General features: G+C 47.2%; 1 protein-coding gene across 2 annotated transcripts in view; it reads left to right on the top strand.

Moving 5' to 3' along the window:
• The window catches only part of STAT3 (signal transducer and activator of transcription 3), a 70,653-nt gene that overhangs the window by 38,644 nt on the left and 19,613 nt on the right, over nt 1–12,396 (top strand). For both annotated transcript variants that reach the window (XM_060255433.1, XM_060255434.1), the window contains exons 5-13: nt 3,030–3,125; nt 3,998–4,079; nt 5,680–5,774; nt 7,108–7,259; nt 8,537–8,695; nt 9,016–9,108; nt 10,844–10,903; nt 11,389–11,418; nt 12,057–12,150. In XM_060255433.1, coding sequence (XP_060111416.1) covers nt 3,030–3,125; nt 3,998–4,079; nt 5,680–5,774; nt 7,108–7,259; nt 8,537–8,695; nt 9,016–9,108; nt 10,844–10,903; nt 11,389–11,418; nt 12,057–12,150 — 861 coding nt within the window. The remainder of the gene's footprint in view (nt 1–3,029; nt 3,126–3,997; nt 4,080–5,679; nt 5,775–7,107; nt 7,260–8,536; nt 8,696–9,015; nt 9,109–10,843; nt 10,904–11,388; nt 11,419–12,056; nt 12,151–12,396) is intronic.

Raw genomic sequence — 12,396 nt, 5'->3', positions numbered from 1 at the left:
CTACAGGATCCTCAAGTGAATGGGAAACAGCAAAAGGGAGGGAGAGGGGAAAGCCCAGCAAAATGGGAAACTGCAAAAAGGCCAAGTCCCATCAACAGTGGAAAGCAAAAAATCGTCGCACATTGATTGGGTCACAATATGTGTTCTGGTCGAGAGAAAGAGATTGTGTTTCTAGATGCTCTCAATGACTGTGCAGATGGTCTCTGAACCTACCAGGGGTGGGGCGATCCTGGATTTGGTCCTAAGTAATGCCCAAGACTTGGTGAGAGATGTAAAAGTGATCGCACTGCTTGGGAGCAGTGACCATAACGTTGTTGATTTCACCGTTTGTATAAGTAGAGAGTTGCCCCAAAAGACCAGCACAACCACGTTTAACTTTAAAAGGGGTAAATTCTCTGAGATGAGGAGGTATGTGAAGAGGAAACTGAAAGGAAAGGTAAAGCTTGGAGGCTATTTAAAACTACAATCCTAGAAGCTCAGATAAAATATATACCACAAGTTAGGAAAGGCACAAACAGGTATAAGAAAAGGCCTGTATGGTTAACAAACATAGTAATGAAAGCTGTAAAAGGTAAGAAGGACTCCTTTAAGCGGTGGAAAGCTAGTCCAAATGAGATTAATAAAAGGGAACACAGGATGTGGCAAATCAAATGCAAGACTGTGATCAGGCAGGCAAAAAGGGACTATGAGGAGCATATTGCAAAAAACATAAAGACCAACAATAAAAATTTCTTCAAATATATTAGAAGCAGGAAACCAGCCAGGGAGGCAGTGGGACCCTTGGATGACCAAGGGGTCAAAGGATTACTGAAGGAGGATAGGGAAATGGCTGAGAAGCTGAATGCATTTTTTGCCTCCATCTTCACTGTGGAAGATGAGAAGTGTTTGCCTGCTCCAGAACCACTTATATTGGAAGGGGTGTTGAAAGACCTGAGTCAGATTGAGGTGACAAGAGAGGAGGTCCTACAACTGATAGATGAATTAAAAACTAATAAGTCACCAGGTCCGGATGGCATACATCCAAGAGTTCTGAAAGAGCTCAAAGTTGAACTTGTGGATCTTCTGACAAAAATCTGTAATCTTTCATTGAAATCTGCCTCCATTCCTGAGGACTGGAAGGTAGCAAATGTCACCCCCATCTTTAAAAAGGGTTCCAGAGGAGATCCAGGAAACTACAGGCCAGTCAGTCTGACTTCAATATCGGGAAAGTTGGTAGAAACCATTATCAAGGACAGAATGAGTAGGCACATTGATGAACACGAGTTATTGAGGAAGACTCAGCATGGGTTCTGTAAGGGAAGATCTTGCCTCACTAACCTGTTACATTTCTTTGAGGGGGTGAACAAACATGTGGACAAAGCAGACCCGATAGATATTGTTTACCTTGACTTCCAGAAAGCTTTTGATAAAGTTCCTCATCAAGGCTCCTTAGTAAGCTCGAGAGCCATGGAGTAAAAGGACAGGTCCTCTTGTGGATCAAAAACTGGCTAATTAATAGGAAGCAGAGAGTGAGTATAAATGGGCAGTCTTCGCGGTGGAGGACGGTAAGCCCTCTCAGCCCCACCCACCGCACAGGGTGTCTGTTGTGGGGGAGGAAGATAAAGGAGATTGTAAGCCATTCTGAGATTCGGAGTGGAGGGTGGCATATAAATCCAATATCATCATCATCATCTTTAAAGAAGTGACCTTTTCATTTTTGGTACCTATGGAACCAGCTGCACACAAGAAACAAGTCACTGTGGGAGCAAGAGAGACGGTGTCCTTGAAGCTCTGCTTCAGTGAAAGGAACTGTAATTGTGTCACTTCTGTATTATTCAGGAGGGGCATGTATGTTTGAAATGTGATACCATAGACTTGTTTACTATTTTGGTGTCACAGTAAATAGTTGACACAAATTTCAGATTTAAAATGTTTTTGTGTGCTTAAAATTAAGATGGAGGCTTATTTGCACTCCTGGCATTTCAGTGGTGCTTTATCCCAATTTGGAATTAGGGCTGAAGCAAAATTGGGCGGCTTTCTTTCAGTGGGTAAGTCAACTAGTGACAGCGTGTTGCATGAGGCTAACCCAGCCTTCCTTTCTCTTGCCTAGTGCTTGTTCAGGGTAGTAACTAGAATCATATTGGAAGGGACCTCCAGGGTCATCTAGTCCCAACTCTCTGCGCAATGCAGGAAACTCACAAATACCTCCCCCTAAATTCACAGGATCCTGTGAATTTTGCCAGTATGGTGTAGTGGTTAAGTGTGCAAACTCTTACCTGGGAGAACCGGATTTGATTCTCCACTCCTCCACTTTCACCTACTGAAATGGCCTTGGGTTAGCCATAGCTCTTGTAGGAGTTGTCTTTGAAAGGGCAGCTGCTGTGAGAGCTCTCTCAGCCCCAGCCACCTCACAGGGTGTCTGTTGTGGGGGGAGGAGATAAAGAAGATTGTAAGCCGCTCTGAGACTCTGATTCAGAGAGATGGGTGGGGTATAAATCTGCTGTCGTCTTTTTCTTATTGCTGTCAGATGGCCATCCAGCCTCCAAGGAAGGAGAGCCCACCACCTCCTCAGGAAGCCTGTTCCACTGAGGAACGGCTCTAACAGTCAGGAGGTTCTTCATAATGTTCAGCTGGAAACTCTTTTGATTTCATTTCAACCCCTTGGTTCTGGTCCTATCTTCTGGGGCCACAGAAAACAATTCCACACCATCCTCTATATGATAGCCCTTCAAGTACTTGAAGATGGTGATCATATCACCTCTCAGCCACCTAGATGAAGGGAAACTGGCTGCTTGAATTCTACGGAGGGGGAAGAGAGATAACTCACATAGGGAGTTGCTGCTTCCCCTAGTTACACTAGAGGAAAACAGTAAGGTGGATCTGCATAACAAATGTCTAAATATTCATAGCATCCTTTTAAATATTCTTTAATAAAACACTTTTATATCTGGGTTCAAAACATGGCTGCTGCTTGAACAGAAGTAAAAAATAGCCACTAGTTCCTGGCCCAGATTTTTTTAAAAAGGCTGATCTTCTTCTCTTCTTCTCAGCAAGGGGGACAGGCAAACCATCCTACAGCCGCCGTGGTAACAGAGAAGCAGCAGATGCTGGAACAGCACTTGCAGGATGTGAGAAAGAGGGTCCAGGTAGGTGGCGGTGGTGGTTGTTATGGCATTGTGTACAGTATAGCCAAGAGATCCTAAGAGTGTCTGGCAACTATAAGTTCTAGTTCTTTTTTACCGTTATGCACCACCTGCGGGACTGCCTCTCCCCATATGAGCCCCGAAGGTTGCTGCGAACTGCCAACCAACATCTTTTGACCATCCCTGGCCCAAAGGACTTCCGTCTTGCCTCGACCAGGGCCAGGGCCTTTTCGGCCCTGGCCCCAACCTGGTGGAATCAGCTCCCTGTGGAGATACAGGCCCTACCGGATTTGTTACCTTTTCATAGGGCCTAACAGCTCCTGTAAGACGGAGCTGTTCCGCCAGGCATTTGGTTGAGGCAACCGGGCGTCTTCTCCTTATTCCCTGTACCATCTGTTATCCTCCCCCACATTGATCCATCATCTGAATTATTATATCTGGGCCATTGGTTATATTCTAACCTGCACGTGAGCCAGCCTGTCTCTATTATATAATACTGAGTTGCTTTGTTCTTAATGTTTTATTGGTTTTATTGTATTTGACTGGTTTTCCCTGGTTGTAATCCACCCTGAGCCCATCTGGGAAAGGGCTGAATATATATTCACCAACTAAAATAAAATAGGTGGTGAGCTAGACCTGTTTTTAAGGCAAGAGACATTTCAGAAGTGGCATGCCATTGCCTGCCTCTGTGTCATGACTCTGGTATTCCTTGGAAGCCACCCTTCCAAATACTAGACAAGGCCGACCCTCTTTAGCTTCCAAGATCTGATGGGATTGGGCTAGCCAGGTAGATGAGTGAGGGAGACCAGCCCTATCTCTTCCTTGGCCCCGGATCTCAAACGGCCTCAATGCTGACCCTCCTGGCTTCTTTGCAGGATCTGGAGCAAAAGATGAAAGTGGTGGAAAACCTTCAGGATGACTTTGACTTCAACTACAAGACCCTGAAGAGCCAAGGCGGTAGGTATGGGGAGCTGGGTGGCGCCGTCTAGCAAGCAGAAGGCTTCGTCCTGCCAAAAGAAACATCAGCAGGGAGACTTCTGTCTGCCACTGGAAGCATAAAAGAGCTCATTAGAATCCAGGGATTGGAACTTTGCTTTTGAATGAAAGGCAAAGGTAACCTGCCCGGGGATTTTTGCTTCAGGGACTTGGGCTGGTGGCCACCTGGATCTGCCTGTACTCAAGACTGTGTAGGTGCTCAAAAAAACAAAACAAGCTAGATTTGGAAACCTGACTGTACTATTAAAATTATGTACATATTTGCGTATCTTTGCCGCTTTGTTGCTCTGGAAGAACAAGCTGTGTATTGAGGAGGAGGAGAATAAGGAGATACTGGTCAGATCTGTGCTGTCTGAGAATTCACCAGGCACTGCATGAACATTTTTTGAGCATTCCCCAGGCAGCTTCTGAGCATATCTACTAAACTATAAGGGCCAGAAATTTTTTTTCTTAAATGATAGCTGAGATTCTCAGGGTGCTCAGATTCTTAAATGATAGCTGAGATTCTCAGGGTGCTCAGTTCTGAATGTTCTCATTCTTTTATGTTGAGGCCTTCAAAATGTTGAGGCAAGGCTTCAGTTTGTAGAGGCTATGGCAACCCTTCCTCAGCAAGGCTTGTTCTTCTAGAAACTTCACAGGTCTAATCTTGCAAATGCTTTAAAGGTAAAGGTAGTCCCCTGTGCATGCACCAGTAGTTTCCTACTCTGCGGTGATGTTGCATCACGATGTTTTCACAGCAGACTTTTTAGGGGGTGGTTTGCCATTGCCTTTCCCAGTCATCTATACTTTCCCCGAGCAAGCTGGGTACTCATTTGACCGTCCTCGGAAGGATGGAAGGCTGAGACAACCTTGAGCCTGGTACCTGAACTCAGCTTCTGCCGGGATCAAACTCAGGTCGTGAGCAGAGAGTTTTGACTGAAGCACTGCAGCTTTGCTACTCTGCGCCACAGGGCAAATGCTTTATGCTGTAGTAAAATTCATAATGTGGAAGTGCCTAAAACAAAAGTTGAACAAAAATGCATACAAAGATGGGCTCAATTTAGCCATATTACCCCAGAAAATAAATATAATTGGAAGAGGAGAAGCTCAAAAACTATTAGGGCAGGCTGCACAAAAATATAGGGGCCTTAAGACATGTTTAAACAGTAGACCAGTTAAATACCTAGTAGAACATTTTGCAGATAGTAAGAGAAAATGCAGAGACAGGTGGGGAGGAAAGGCTGTTAGGTAAGTGACAATGAACCAAAGGAGCCAACGTCAGGGGAAGGATCTGCAACATCTACAAGAGACATATTTGAGGGGGAAACTGTTAGAATGCAAAGATCAGTGAATAGGAACCAGTAACCAATGCAGAGAAACCAAAAGCAGAGAAATGGGATAACTACCTGCAGTGGGAAAAAGTCAGCTGCAGAATGCAAAGATGGAATGAGGCATGCATTTACCAGACACAGAGGTCAGCCTGCTCTGTATAGGCGGACAAAGAGGACGTGTGAAACTGCAGAACTCTTTTGCAAGTGTGTGTTAAGCCTTCTCATTTCTCCCTTCACGGTTCTCCTTTCAGACATGCAAGACCTGAATGGCAACAACCAGTCAGTGACGCGGCAGAAGATGCAGCAGCTGGAGCAGATGTTGACAGCTCTGGATCAGATGCGGCGGGTAAGGGCTGCAGGGAGAAGGCTCCTTCCCGGCTTCCACCTTTGCCCTGGTTCCAGACATCCCCATCCCAGTACCCAAAGGGCCCAACGCTCACCAGCAGCTGCTGTGTGTCTGTGTGCCCCTGCCTTGCATTGCAACCTGTGGCCCCAACAAAAAGGATCAAAAAAGACTTTTGAGTAGACGCTGGCTCCCTGTGGACTGTCATTCTGCATGGGAGGCAACAACCTCTGGATCTGTCCATAGGGCTGCTTCACACATGCACAGACGCTTTCCCCTTGTATGTTGCAGCTGAATGTCTTCATTTAGAATGGTCTTCATTTAGAGAGATGTAGTGAGTAAAGCCATGGACTGAAACCAAGGAGACCTTGGTTCAAATCCTTCGTCTCCCTGACTGACTTTGGGCCAATCACTATCTTTTAGCCTAATTTACTTCAAGGGGCTGCTGTGAGCATGAAACAGAGGAGCGGCGAACCACACGTGCTGCTCTTAGCTTTTTGGAAGAAGGGTGGAGTAAAATGCAAGGGGTGTGTGTGTGTATATATATATATATTTAAAATATATATATTTAAATATATATATATATTTAAAATGGTTGTTTCAGAGCATTGTTTAGAAAAAAGCACTCCATATAATGAACTTTTCTGCCTTCCTATTGTCCTCACTTGTGTGTTCCTGTTGCTTTTTTGGGGGGGGGGTGATATTTCTGTTCTGCATATATTTGCTCCCTCTAGTGGTTGATTTGATATTATATCACTTTATGCCTGGCATAAAAACCTGCAGTTTAAATCTGCAGGGAGATATGCCAGACATGAAGCGGTATAATATCAAATCAACTACTAGAGGGAGCAAAACATGCAGAACAGAAACCTCCCACCTCCTGAAGCAACAGAAACACAGAGCTTTTTTTGTAGCAGGAACTTCTTTGCATATTAGGCCACACACCCCTGATGTAGCCAGTCCTCCCAGAGCTTACAGTAGGCCCCTGTACTAAGAGCCCTGTAAGCTTTAGGAGGATTGGCTACATCAGGGGTGTGTGGCCTATTATGCAAAGGAATTCCTTGCTACAAAAAAAAGCCCTGGAGACACACAAGCTACTGGTTTATGTTGTACTCCTCGAGGGATTTGGTGCACACCTGAACTTAAGAAAACGAGGGTCCTGAATAGGACTGCCAGGTCTGTGTTGGAAAATACCTGGAGACTTCAAAGCAGCCCTTTTCTCCAGGGGAGCTGATCTCTGCCACCTGGAGCCCAGCTGTAAAAGCAGGAGATCTCCAGGCCCCACCTGGAGGCTGGCAACCCTAGCCCTGAATGTTCCTGTTTCTTCCTCCCCTAGGGGATTGTGAGTGAGCTGGCTGGCCTCTTGTCAGCCATGGAATACGTGCAGAAGACCTTGGTGGACGAGGAGCTGGCTGACTGGAAGAGGCGGCAGCAGATCGCCTGTATCGGTGGCCCGCCCAACATCTGCCTCGATCGCCTCGAGAACTGGTGAGGGCCGCATGGCCTGGCTGCCCTTCCTTTTGCCAAGTCGACTCATCGCCCTGTCTTTCTGCAGCATCTCAGAATGGGAGCTTGGTTGGCCAATGGAGACCTTTTGGTGTACAAAGCCGCATGGGGCACAAGAGCTCCAGAAAGCAGAGGAGTATTCTGTTGTGCAGGATGAAATAGGGAAAGCTCAGTTTGGCTTTAAGAGAGATATTAGATTCATGGAGAGGAGAGAGGCAGTCATCAGTACCCATTGGCTGTGGTGATGGAATGGAACTGCCATGTTCAGAGAGCCAGTTTGGTGCAGTGGTTAAGTGCGTGGACTCTTCTCTGGGAGAACCAGGTTTGATTCCCCACTCCCGCACATGCATCTGCTGATGTGACTTTGAGTCAGTTACAAGTTCTCGCAGAGCTGTTCCTCTCAAGAGCAGTTTCTGTCAGAGCTCTCTCAGCTCCACCTACCTCACAGGGTGTCTGTTGGGAGGGGAAGGGAAAGGAAATTGCAAGCCACTCAGACTTCTTCGAGTAGTGAAGGGCAGGGTCTAAATCCAATCTCCTCCTCCTCCTAAGCAGAAAGTCCTAACTTAAATCCATAGCATCTCCAGTTAAAGGTTTCTCTGGTTACGAGATGGGGAAAGACGTTTCTCCTCCCTTTCTTCCTCACCTTGGTCCAATATCCTAGAGACCTGCTATCTTTTGGAGCAGAGGGTGCTACTATGAGATGGATGAGTGATAAAAAGGGCCAGTTTGTTACAGTGGTTAAGAATGCAGACAGTAATCTGCGAGAATGGGGTTTGAGTCCCCACTCCTCCATATGCAGTAGCTGGGTGACCTTGGATCAGCCACAGTTCTCTCCAAGCTGTTCTCAAAAGAGCAGTTCTCTCAGAGCTCTCTCGGCCTCACCTACCTCACAGGGTGTCTTGTGAGGAGTGGAAGGAAGAGGAGATTGTAAGCCACTCTGAGGGAAGGGCAGGGCGTAAATCCAATCTTTCTCCTCCTCCTCCTCAATACACAGCAGCTTCAAGGAGGTCAGTTAAACAAAATGGCTGCTTGAGAAGGTGGAGCCAGCCACAAAATGGCTGCCGCAGCTTACTGTCAGTCACACAGTGGAGATCCTCTTGCTGTGGGGGCGGCTGCTGCCAATGCAGCGTTTTTAAAAATCTGCACAGCCAATCAACTCTCCAGTGGCCAATCAGAAGCCTTGCTGGGGAAAAGCCCCACCTGGCAACAGGACTCCTGCAATGCATATGTTGAGGCCCTTTCCTTTACTCCCTTCCCAGGATAACATCCCTGGCAGAGTCGCAGCTGCAAACGCGTCAGCAGATCAAGAAGCTGGAGGAGCTCCAGCAGAAGGTCTCCTACAAGGGCGACCCCATCGTTCAGCACCGGCCCTTGCTGGAGGAGCGCATCGTGGAGCTGTTCAGGAACCTCATGAAGAGGTACTGCCGACCCCCCTCCTGTGCACAGAGACTCAGTCCACCTGGGAGCCTTTCTGTGGAGGTCAGAAGCAGTGTACCCTCTTAGCTGCAGTGTCTTGTGAGCAAAAATTCTACTTTTTGAGCCACTGGCATTAAAGTCGTGAGCTCCTGCATAAATTGGTGTGCTCTGGGGCCATCCTTCCTGAGCTAAGACAAAAATGTTTGAGCTGGAGGCTAAAAATCTGTGAGCTAGCTCACACTAACTCAGCTTAGAGGGAACCCTGGTCAGTAGTTCACGCTGGCATCTTCTCTTCTCACCTCTCATTTCTCTCTCCTTGCAGTGCGTTTGTGGTGGAGAGGCAGCCCTGTATGCCGATGCACCCCGATCGCCCGCTAGTGATCAAAACGGGAGTCCAGTTCACAACGAAAGTGCGGTGAGTTCAGGGCTGTGTCCTTGCCGTGCATATTTGGAGTGGGGAAGGGTGAGGGTGAGGCTGCACTGAGGAGTTGAACATATGAACATATGAAGAACATATGAAGCTGCCTTATACTGAAGCAGACCTTTGGTCCATCAAGTCAGTACTGTCTACTCAGACTGGCAGCGGCTCTCCAGGGTCTCAAGCTGAGGTTTTTCACACCTGTTTGCCTGGACCCTTTTTTGGAGATGCTAGGGATTGAACCTGGGACCTTCTGCTTCCTAAGCAGGTGTTCTACCACTGAGCCACTGTCCCTCCCCAAGTTGAAAGTCTGCACGGGAAAAAGCTAAATCCTGCAACCTGTATCAGCGGTATTTTTTTTTAGCTATTAAAAAGTTGATAGATTGCCTTTAAAAAAAAAAAAAAGGATTGAAGGAACGGTATAATAAAATTGGATTGGAAAACAGCTGAAAAACAACAGGTAATCCAGTCAACAAGGGTGGAATTCTAGCAGGAGCTCCTTTGCATATTAGGCCACACCTCCCCGATGTACAGTCGTCAAAGAGCTTACAAGGCTCTTTTTTTGTAAGCTCTTGGAGGATTGGCTACATCAGGGGTGTGTGACCTAATATGCAAAGGAGCTCCTGCTAGATTTCCACCCCTGCCAGTCAGTGAGGATAAGCAGGTTAAAAAGTTGGTAAAAGTTCAAAGCCAGTGCCCTGATTTGAATGGCCCAAGCTAGCCCAATCTCATCGGAAGCTAAGCAGGGTCAGCCTTGGCTAGTATTTGGATGGGAAACCCTGGAGAACAAAAAGTCGTGACCTTCTGCAAAACACCCAAACAAATAAAATAAAGTACTCCTCGTGAATCTGCTTATGGAAGGAGAGATTCTCAGTTGGCAGTTTGGTGTAGTGGTTAAGTGCGCGGACTCTTCTCTGGGAGAACCGGGTTTGATGCCCCACTCCTCCACTTGCACCTGCTGGAATGGCCTTGGGTCAGCCATAGCTATTGCAGGAGTTGTCCTTGAAAGGGCAGCTGCTGTGAGAGCTCTCTCAGCCCCAGCCACCTCACAGGGTGTCTGTTGTGGGGGGAGAAGATAAAGGAGATTGTAAGCCACTCTGAGACCCTGATTCAGAGAGAAGGGTGGGGTATTAATCTGCGGTCTTCTTCTTCTTCTAGTTAAGCATCAGGTGTGAAGTATAGCTTCTTCAAAGTTAGCCAGTCACCTAGTCCAACCCCCTGCACAATGCAAGAAATTCACAAGTACCTCCCCGTAAATTCACAGGATCCATGTTAGTATCTCAGTATTGGATCAAACTGAATGAAAGGCTGTTGCACAGAGTAAACTTGGACGTTGCTGTGTGACCCAAAGGGCAGCTTGGAAAGGAGTCGGGGCTCAGTGGCTGAGCGCATCTTTTGTGTGTGGAAGTTCCCAGGGCACCCCCTGACATCCGCACTTCAGGGGTGTTGGGAAAGGCCTTTTTCCTAAGGCTCTGCTGCTGTCAGCCAGGGTAGACGGCGCTGACCCACGTGGCCCCATGGTCTGACTTTGCACAAACTGGCTTCCTATCCTTGTTGGGTGCTGCCATTCGGGACATTCCGCTTTCTGTTGGGCATTGATGCAGATGCTTTAACTGGATCTAGCTCAGTCTAGAGAAAATAAATGACTGGTAGAACGGGGCAGAGGGGAGGCGGGAGTTGTCTACAGAGCTTAACATAAATCCTGACCTTTTGTGTGTGTGTGTGTGTTCAGGTTATTAGTCAAGTTCCCTGAGCTGAACTACCAGCTGAAAATCAAAGTCTGCATTGACAAGTAAGTTTCAGCCCTTTGCAACGCGTTTGAGGGGAGGGTGTGGGTGTAAAGCGGTTTAGTCTTGTGCATCTGTCCGGAATAGAGATCTCCATTTCTAATCCGGATTTGCGGTGATAAAAAATCTCTCGAAAGGAGAGGCACAACACCAGCCTGTTTTGTCTTGGCAGCGGTGGCTTTTTCAAGGATTTATATTTTCACCAAAGTTTTGCTTGGAGCTTCATTAGAGGGGGGCGGGGTCATTCCTTTTAGCCGAATTCCCTTAAGACCAGCCTGCCCCCTTCCACTGCCTGGTCTCATCCCTGCATTCCAAACCACCCTCCTTTTCCCCCTGCAATGCTTTGCCATGCTATCCTGTCCTCTTCTCTGCCATCGCTATACCCGTCCCCTCTGGCGTGGCCCTGCCTTGATTTTGTATTTCATAACCCAAACCCTCCCATCCTCCACTCTTCCTGGTAACAAAGCCATGTGCTTTCTTTCTCCCACAGGGATTCTGGGGAAGTAGCTGCACTCCGTGGGTAAGTTCAAGACATCACAACCTGTGGCATCCTCCTTTTTCCAAACTTAGTAATAGAACAATGCTAGGAAAAGTTGAAAGCAGCAGGCCCAACGTGGGTTGACTCCAGGAAGCCACGGCTGCCCTGCCCTGGATAGCTCAGGCAAGCCCAATCTCATAAGATCTCAGAAGCTAAGCTGGGCTGAGCTTGGCAAGCACTTGGGTGGGAAACCTCCAAAGGAATACCAGGGCTGGGATGCAGAGGCAGGCATGCCAGCATGATTTCTAGGCACACAAGCACATACACCCGCACACCCAAAAAAAATTACTAAAAAACTTTAAAAAAAAGGAAAGAAAACCAAAATTCAAAGAAGCCACAGTCCTCAGTTTGCAAGACCTGAGCGAGACTGTTAACGATAGGACCTTTTGAAAGACATTTGACACCATAAGCTGGAGGTGGCTTGGAAGTCCTTCAGACACACACAGTGGAGGAAAGATGTTATGTAAATGAAACAGATAAGATGTAGTTCTTGGTTCCCGGATGTGTCCAGCCTCCCCTGTTGCTCTTTGGGAAGCAGTTTTTTAAAAAAAATTTAATATGCTGAGAATTCTATTTCCCCCCCCTTTGTGCCATTTCTCATCCCTCTCTCCCTACTCAAGGTCTCGGAAATTTAACATTCTGGGCACAAACACCAAGGTGATGAACATGGAGGAGTCTAACAACGGAAGCCTCTCTGCAGAATTCAAGCATCTGGTAAGTGCCCGAACTTTTAACCCTGATCGATGCCAAGGTGGTTGCTGGCTACGCTGTATCTCGGAAGTGTTTATACTCAATTATTTGCTGCAAAGTAAAGAGCCAGTTTGGTGTAGTGGTTAAGTGTGCGGACTCTTACCTGGGAGAACCAGGTTTGATTCCCCGCTCCCCCACTTGCACTTGCTGGAATGGCCTTGGGTCAGCCATAGCTATCGCAGGAGTTGTCCTTGAAAGGGCAGCTGCTGT

This window comes from Heteronotia binoei, chromosome 15, assembly GCF_032191835.1.
Source record: "Heteronotia binoei isolate CCM8104 ecotype False Entrance Well chromosome 15, APGP_CSIRO_Hbin_v1, whole genome shotgun sequence".
NCBI classification, from domain to species: Eukaryota; Metazoa; Chordata; class Lepidosauria; order Squamata; family Gekkonidae; genus Heteronotia; species Heteronotia binoei.
Note: the sequence above shows the minus strand (reverse complement) of the source record. Positions and strands in the feature narration are given on the sequence as shown.